Source organism: Helobdella robusta, assembly GCF_000326865.2.
Source record: "Helobdella robusta unplaced genomic scaffold HELROscaffold_57, whole genome shotgun sequence".
NCBI lineage: Eukaryota > Metazoa > Annelida > Clitellata > Rhynchobdellida > Glossiphoniidae > Helobdella > Helobdella robusta.
In genome coordinates, this window is record NW_008705311.1 from 157,851 (window position 1) to 167,250 (window position 9,400).

Consider the following 9,400-nt stretch of genomic DNA (forward strand, 5'->3'; position numbering starts at 1 on the left):
ATCATTACAAAATCCGCCCATAACACAAATATAGCTTATAAACTCCGCCTACCCTTCGAATGGCAACCAATCAAATCAGACCAACAAGGGTGTTCTCTCATCGGGGACTGAATACTGCCTGTAATCAAAGAACCTTCCAGAATACCCTTCAAAACTTCTCCTCACCCCCCGTTGTGTCGACCCTTTGTGACCGTGGCTGGCCCCCGGGAAACTCCCAACAATTTCCTCATCATTAACTTCGTCGTCATCGTTATTTAGGACGTCATCATCGGATGCTCCTCCTCCTCCTGCTGCTGATTCGTTAACGTTCGTGACGTCACCGTGATTGGCAGCTGCCAGGGAGTGGAGGTGCTGCTTGCGTTCGCGACTGTGGCGCATGCCGTAGCCGAAGTAATTGATCAAGCCTGTTTTTTGATTGGCCGTTGGTGCAGTTTCAGGATGCGTTCGTGATATGTTTTTCATTTTGTGACAGTAAAAAATTTCACTTGTCATTTGTGATGTTTAAACAATTACTCTCACTTTTAAAATCGCTACTACCTCTACCACTACTACTATTACTACTACTACTACTACTACTACCTTCCTACTGCTGCTGCTAACAATAATAATAATAATAAAATAATAATAATAATAAAAATATTTATAAAACCACACAAACAATTTAACCAAAAAAAACCGCCAAAAATAATTCAAAAAACCCGCCAAAATGAAATGAATAATTTTTTTAAAACCAACCAATCGCGAGCCAGACGATAAATCTAATCCAAGTTTCCCGCCCGAGTTTGAACATTAGATAAATGTTGATGACAACGCTCAGAGTCGGAATGAATGGTACCAAAGGAACCTTATAATGAAAATAATTAAATTTAAAATTAATTGATTAGGTAGTTCGTCAATTAGTCAGCCAGTTGGTGAGTTAATTAATTGATTAATTAATTAGATAATTAATTAAGAAAGTGATTAATTGGTGAAGTAGTTAATTTGTAACAAAACAAAATCTTATACTATCAATTTATGTTAATATATGCTAATCTGAACATTAATAATATGTTAATTTATGTTAATATATCCTAATTTGAACATTAATAATCTATGTTAGTTTAAAAATTATTAGCATACGCTAATATGAACATTATTAATATATGATAATATATGTTAATTTATGTTAATGTTGATTAATGGAATAGTCAGGTAGAGTTAATCAGTGTTAATTATTAATATATGCTAATATAAGTTAATACATGATAGTTTATGCTAATTTGTGTTAATTTAAAGTCAGCTAGCGTTAATTAATAGAATAATAAATAAAGTTAATGAATGTTGATGAGGCGAAAGTAAACAAAAAACTAAATTCATTAAGTGGGGCAAATTTATCCCAGCAACCTGGAAGGTGAGGACCCTAGAATTGGTCGGCTGGAGGGAGATAGCGATGGTGAAGATGATGATGAAAAGAGAGGGTACGGTGATGATGAGGACGCTCCACCATGATGAGATGGTGAGGTGGTCGAGAGAGACGCTCAGCCAGATCGTCAGGGCAGCTACGATGGTGACGACGATGATGATGATGATAATAGTTATGACGATGGTGATGGGGATTGTGAAGATGATGACGACATGATGATGATGATGGTGGTGGTGAAGTTATTAGTGGTGGTGATGATGACGCGTATGTCATAACGACAACGATAATCATGATTAAGACTGTAACCAATCAAATCAAAGAGTTTAGATTTTAAAAAAATTTTTAATAATAATACATAAATAACATAGGCTTTCTAAAAAATTCTCACTATTACGATCATCATCATCATCATCCGTGCGATCATCATCATCATCATTACCACAATCATCATCATCATCATCATCATCGCCACAATCATCATCAAGACCACCATAACAATCACCATTACCACGAACTCACCAATGCCAGTAACCAGCACCTTTACAGCCAAACTCGATCTTTCGGTTGGAAATCTTTTCTTAGATTTGCCCTTACCACAACAGCCACAGCCACCAAAGCCACTACAACAGCCACCGTTATCATTATCATCATCATCCTCCTCATCATCTTCTCCGATATCATTATCATCACGACGACGTATCAAGATATCACTATCATCACCGCCAAGACGATTATCATCATCGTCAGCGGCCGCAATCGCTTCTGAATCGCCTTCATAGACTTCGTACCTAAATTAACATACATGCACATGCGAATGAATATACACACACACACAAATACAAATGAATACACACACACAAACACACACACACACACACATGCATACACATATACGTACACAAACACACACGATACGAAATGAAAATTTATTTGCTTCTCAAGATTCAAAATTATAAGAAAGCATGATGACCATAAAAGAATTTATAGACAAAATTCATCTGGTATGGCCATCTAGACTAAAATCTTCCTAGTTTAAACACACATACAGACATATAAACACAAACAAAAGCACGGCGTCCACAAACAAATATAAACGTAAAACACACACATACACACACACACACACAGACACACACATACCTTAGTAGCATGACACAGGCAGAGACGAGCGTATAAGCGAGCAGTGTACCAATGGACATCATGTCAACCAACTGCTTCACGTCAAAGAATGTCGCCATGAAGCCTTGGATTAATTATAACGATAATTATTATTACTAACTATAATATTCGTTAATTATATTAATAATTATTAAAATATTATATAAAGAATATTAATACCATGAAACAAAAAGACAAAATTTTCTTTTTATAAATTCTGTTGTACACTTTGCATGGAGAATCCCATCTCGTCATTCAATCTAGTTTGATGGATCTAGCAAGCCATTCGACCAACAGTTAACCAACCTACCAACCAACCAACCAGCCAACCAACCAACCAACCAACCAACCAACCAACCAGCCAACCAACCAACCAACCAGCCAACCAACCAACCAGCCAACCAACCAACCAACCAGCCAGCCAACCAACCAACCAGCCAACCAACCAACCAGCCAACCAACCAACCAGCCAACCAACCAGCCAACCAACCAACCAACCAACCAACCTGCCAACAGTCCAGCAAGTACGGTGGCCCTCACGGGTATCTTGGTCTTCTTGTGCACTTTGCCAAAGTACTTGAAGACCAGGCCGTCCCTGCCCATGGCGTATATAATACGAGGCATTGGAAACATGGCGGCCAACAATCTGTTCAGTTGGTCAGTCACGTGATGTGACGACGACGACGACGATGATGATGATGATGACGGTTGTTTGATGTTAGAGACATACTAGAACAACGCATACACACATAAAACCAATAAATCAAACCAAGTACACGCACGCACAAACACACGCACACACAAACAAACACACAAACAAACTCACACACACACAAACAAGCACATACAAACACACACACAAAAACACACACACACACACAAACACACAAACAAACATACACAAACAAACAAGCACATACAAACACACACACACACAAACACACGCATACACACTCACGCGGTAGCCAACGAGCAAATGGCGCCAACGCTGATGACGTAATAGGCCACCTCCCAGCCGATGGCCCTGAAGGCCATGGAGAGGGGGGCACTCTGGTTTAGGAGGTAGTAGGGGTAGACCAGAGTCAGTATGGCAGCCGTGGCAATGTAGCAGGCACCTGGCGAAGAATAAATTGTCAATGAAATGTAGTAAGTAATTAAACTAATTAATTATAATTAATTGGTACACATTACACACACACACACATACAAACACACATACAAACACCATACAAACATTCACACACACACACACATACAACCGACCAGATATAGCCAACGTCAAGGTAATACTGATCGGGATGGATTTGGAAGGGTTCATGACCTCTTCACCTGTCGGGGGGGTGGAGAAAAGGGTGCGGTCCATTTTATTATAATTGTGGGGCAATAAAAATAGGAAATGAATGAATAGATGAATGAGTGAATTAATAAATGAGTGAATGAATGAACGAACGTATGAAAGAATAAATGAATGAGTGAATGAATGAAAGAATGAATGAATTATCAAACAACTAAGTAGATCACTGATGATCAGTCTGCTGTGAGAGGAATGAAACTGAAGCAATTAAATAAGCCAGCAAATTAGACTTCGCTAGCAAAGAAGATAATGAAGTACACAAAATAATAAACAAATAAAATACATATTATTGTTTAATTTTATCACACACAGTAATTAGCAGTAGCTATAACATCCAAATAAATTAATATATTATGCTAATGAGCGAGCCTGTAGTAGCGATGACGTCAAATCCGGCGAAGGCGTAGAAGCAGGAGGCAGCCCCGGCCAGCATTCCGGAAGCTCCGAATGGGAAAAACCCGCCGTGGTTGTAAGTCGGATCGTCTGCTGTCTTGTTGCCATTTGGTATCTTTCGATCGGGAGGGAGGAAAAATAAAATAAGAGTGAAAGAGAGAGAGATAATCATGTCAAAGTGAGTGGGAGTGCAGTTATTATGAATGTGAAAAAAAGAAAGGAGTGAGAGAGAGAGAAAGATGAAGATGACGAAATGGAGAAAGAGAGATATATCAAATTAATAATAGTTAAATATTACAACCGAAATTTTTAAGCCTATCATCACCACTATCATCATCATCATCACCACCACCATTATAATTATCATCATCATCACCATTATCATCATCATCATCACCACCACTATCATCATCATCACAGGTCCTAGAGTTACAGCATCGTCATCATGGTCAGTTTAACAAACCATCCAATCAACCACACCCAAATCAACCAACCAACTAACCAATCAGTCAATCACATCCTAACCAACGAACCAACCAACCAATCACAACTAAATCAACCAGCCAACCAACCAATCACAACTAAATCAACCAGCCAACCAACCAATCACAACTATATCAACCAGCCAACCAGCCAATCACAGCCAGCCAATCACAACCAGCCAACCAACCAAACTTTCCGGAATCTTCCAGTTTCTAATATCAGATATTAAACCACCACAGATGATGACATACAGGATGACGACCAGGTTGATGATGGTGAAGATGGTGTTCACATGGGATGACTCTTTGACCCCAAAACATAAGATGGCTAGTGATTGGATGGTTGGTTGATTGATCGGAGGTGGTTGATTGGTTGGTTGTTTGGTGGATTGATTAATTTGAGGTGGTTGATTGGTTGGTTGTTTTGCTAGTTGGTTGATTGGGGCGATTGATTGGTTGTTTGTTTGGTTAATTGAAAAAACTTCAAATGAGTCATGTATTTAAAAAAAGACTATCACAAATAAAACATAAAGGCAAAAAAAGAGTACGTCAATCATTACAAAACTCCGCCCCAGCCTACCTGTCAACACGATAATTATACCAAGAGCCAACAAATCAGGATACTCGGAGAATATTGGGGCATGAAGTGGGAGGGTCTTTGCAAACCATTGGCTGATGAGGCTACCACACAACGAGTCTATGTAGTCGCTAGTGGCCCTAGCGACCGCTGCTGTTCCTGTCGTTATGTGGTTGTGGTGGTGGTAATTACGATGACGATGATAACTGCGGTAATAGTTAAAAAATTAAATGTAACAAAAATTGACCAATCACCAACTGAGATGCAAAACACAACCAATCACAAGTCAAGATACAAAAATTCGACCAATCGTAGATCAGATCAAAATAGAAAAAAAATTAACCGACCAATGATATACTCCAGCGTCAAATTCCAGCCAATCACAAAAGCCATAAACTCTCCGACTGTGACGTAACTGTAAACGTAAGCAGACCCAGCCCTGGGAACTAAGGCACCGAATTCTGCATAGCACAGGCCTGCAATTAATATTTGTGGACGGAGTTTGTTATTCAAAAAGCACGTGGGAGGAGTTTAGAATGTCTTTCAAATGAATTTATGTTGAGTAATAATTAAACGAAAAGATTATTAAAACTTTATGTCAGAATAATAGAAAGCATAGAATGATGTTATTCCAAATCGAATTAAAAACGAACAACAAAATCCTTGTAAAAAACTCATTAAATCACATCCCAGCACAATTAACTACTGCATATCACACACATGCACACATACCCACAGACGCACATAGAAACGCATACCACACGCACACACGCACACACACACACACACACACACACAAACATACATACACTTTCACACATCTAATCCAAATAAAATCTTCTTAAATGTTCTTAAATCTAGACATACTAGCAAATAGAGCAGTGCAAATGCGGCAATAACACACGCCAACTTCACTTCACACACACACACACACACAAACAGAGAGAGAAAGACGGAGACAAAGACAGACAGACGTACCAGCAAATATGGAGGCAAAGCCAGCAATAACATAGGACAGCAAGACTGCGGGGCCAGCCATCAATGCAACCTGCCCAGTTATTACATATATGCCAGATCCTATCGTACAGCCAATGCCTGCAAATAATTAATTTACATCATATTTAATTATTAATATAATAATAATTATTATTATTAATTATGAATTAACTGTTGAATCAACATAATAATTATTGTTATTAATTTTATATTATTATTATTATCATTAATTATCAATTAAGTGTTGAATCACATAATAATTAATGTTATTAATAATTACTATTATTATTAATTATCAATTAACTGTTGAATCAACATAATAATTATTGTTATTAATATTATTATTAATAATAATTATTATTATCATTAATTGTCAACTCATTGTTGAATCAACGATTTCATTAAAATGTGATAGTCGAATAGTTAAGAGGCATATTATTAGATGTGTGGTTTGTGAGTGTGTGTGTTAGTGTGTGTGTTTGTTTGTGTGTTAGTGTGTGTGCGAGTGTGTGTGATACACGTGGATTCAGGCCTATTTACAATGTGTTTTGTGCTGTTGTTGTTGTTGTTGATGCCTTTGAGAAATTTAAAAGAAGCCAGAAATGTGAAAACCCCAACATACCTAATGTAGTCAGATCAAAAGTATTGAGTACCCTGGCCAGTCCGTGCTCTCCGGACCCCTCAAAATTGATGGCCTTCCTTCGCAGGAGGGCTGCTGCCAGCCTCGTGCTCCACGGCGTCTTCGATTTAGCTGCCGGTGAGTGTGGCGTCGATTGTGACGACGTCAGTGGCGATGTTTGTCGGTTTGTTTGGGATGTCGTCGGTGAAGATGGTGGCGTTTTTGGAGACGGCATGATGAATAGGGTGGAATGTTATGTATGGGGATGCGGTCGTCGGTGGTGGAGATGATGAAGATAATGCGTATGATGAAGATGATGCGTATGATGAAGAAAGAGAATGATGTATCTTTTGGTGGAGTGTTTGGTTGGTGTTTTGAGACTGGCCGTCAGTGTTATAGACAATTAGTGCGAAGAAGGTACGGATGTAGATTTGTCCGCTACTTGCTACCAGCTGACTGTGTGGCTGTAGGGTGTTGTTACGGTTGGATCTGGATCAAAGTTTTAATATTTTAATTTCAGATTCAAAAATAATAAAACGACAAGTTGGTTCCTTAACACACACACACACACACACACACACACAGACAAACAAACAAACACACACGCAAACAAACAAACCAACAAACACACATACAAATGCACACACTATATTAAGTATCTTATAAAATTAATTTATGCCAGCCCATGGAGCCAGCCAGCAATGTAACCTAATTAATTTGTTTCTAATCATCATGCTAGTTATTAATAACCAAACATATAATAATATATTATATATAAATACACACACACATATGTGTTTGTTTGTGTGTCTGTATTACTTTTAATTATAAAGTGTAAAGTGTGTGTAAAGTGTAAAGTGTATGTGCGTGTGTGTGTGCGTGTGTGTGTGTGGTGTATATAACTACTAATTACAAGCATAATAATAATAATAATAATAATAATAATAATAATAATAATAATAATAATAAGCGAAATAGTATAATACATAATCATAATAATTATCATTAAGACTGAAGCCCAAATATCCATATTCTATCCATTCATCTAAGCATATTCTAATTATAGGTAATATGAAAATTCTACATCACATGAAATGTGAATTCACAAAGAGAAGAGAACATAGTTGGAAGGTTTTGATAATAAATAAATAAATAAAATAATAAAATAATAATAAATATAGATCTATGAACAAATTTATTTTCGAATTAATTTAACTGTGATATGATCTGTTTGTGAGCTAACTGGTTTCAAATGCTGATAAAATAAGAGCATTGTGTTGTTTTTGAATATATGTGTATATAAAAATAAAATATATATGCGAGGTTGCTCTTTTTTATAAAAATATAATATGAATTAGAGACTTAATCAAATTATGAGTATCTGAATTAAATTATTGCCTATTACAAACAATACTTTTCTATGCCTTCGGCTGCTTGCTATGTCCTGAAACTCTAAAACTAAACTAAGCCAAACTAAAAACATAATTAAACAAAAATATTTAATTAACATAAAGTATATATAAATTGATAAGAATAATTATAATTATGAAAATAAAAATTAACTCTAAAATAACTACTCTAAAAGTCTAACTAAAAAACCATAGCATTATAGCATTTTAGCATCGTATTTATTTAAAAATTAAAAATACTTCATTCAATTTTATTTTTTACATAAAATAAAATAATTATTATTATTTAAAAATTCAAAATAAAATTGTAAAATGAAGATAAATAATAAATAAATATTGAATTTAAAACGAAATAAAATGCATACCAGCTGATGATCATGTGATTGGCGATCGGGATTGCGATGAGTGCATCAACTGATCGATATCTCTTTGTCTTTTATGTTCATTCACCAGCTATCAAATAAATTCAAATGGGTCAGGTGATCCAGGAAAAAAATCAATTCCTTTTAATTGAAAATAATTTTTTAAAAAGTTAGAATAGTTTCAAAGTTAGCCCGGTCTTTATCATCTTAACAAAACCTTAATCGATATATTTTTCAAAATTAGGAAATAACTAAATTAAAGTCCAAACAAAAATAAAACTTAAAATTTACGAGAGAATATTTATTTTTTAAATGTAAACTTAATCAGCATAGATACAAAAGATTGATAGTGTAAAGCCAAATTATTTTCTATGTGATATATAACATATAATATATATATATATATATAATATATATTATTTATATAATGAAAGATATATATATATATTTATATATATACTCTATATATTTCTTCTAAGTATATGGCCAGAAATGTTTAACTACATGTTACAAAAATGTTTAACTATTTAATATATATATATAGATATGTATATATATATATATATATATATATATATATATATATATATATATATGTATGTGTATATATATGTGTGTGTGTGTGTGTGTGTGTGTGAGTGTGTGTCT

At 35.5% G+C, this 9,400-nt stretch overlaps 2 protein-coding genes across 2 annotated transcripts in view; both read right to left on the reverse strand.

Moving 5' to 3' along the window:
• The window catches only part of HELRODRAFT_102787 (hypothetical protein), a 3,514-nt gene extending 358 nt beyond the window's left edge, over positions 1 to 3,156 (reverse strand). Inside the window, 7 exon segments of the mRNA XM_009028624.1 lie at positions 1 to 404; positions 736 to 844; positions 1,384 to 1,538; positions 1,922 to 2,144; positions 2,164 to 2,190; positions 2,543 to 2,642; positions 3,064 to 3,156. The exon segment at positions 1 to 404 is cut by the window's left edge and continues 159 nt beyond it. Coding sequence (XP_009026872.1) covers positions 76 to 404; positions 736 to 790 — 384 coding nt within the window. The 5' untranslated portion in view covers positions 791 to 844; positions 1,384 to 1,538; positions 1,922 to 2,144; ... (1 more) ...; positions 2,543 to 2,642; positions 3,064 to 3,156 and the 3' untranslated portion in view covers positions 1 to 75.
• A 1,101-nt stretch (positions 3,157 to 4,257) lies between these two features.
• Positions 4,258 to 8,963, reverse strand: HELRODRAFT_193681 (hypothetical protein; the record flags this gene model as incomplete). Its single annotated transcript, XM_009028625.1, has 6 exons — positions 8,756 to 8,963; positions 6,985 to 7,470; positions 6,345 to 6,461; positions 5,714 to 5,842; positions 5,338 to 5,525; positions 4,258 to 4,422 (listed from the first exon to the last, which is right to left on the reverse strand). The coding sequence occupies exons 2-6, from the start codon at positions 7,214 to 7,216 to the stop codon at positions 4,258 to 4,260; spliced, it is 831 nt and encodes a 276-aa protein (XP_009026873.1). The 5' UTR covers positions 7,217 to 7,470; positions 8,756 to 8,963.
• Between the last annotated feature and the right edge of the window lie 437 nt (positions 8,964 to 9,400).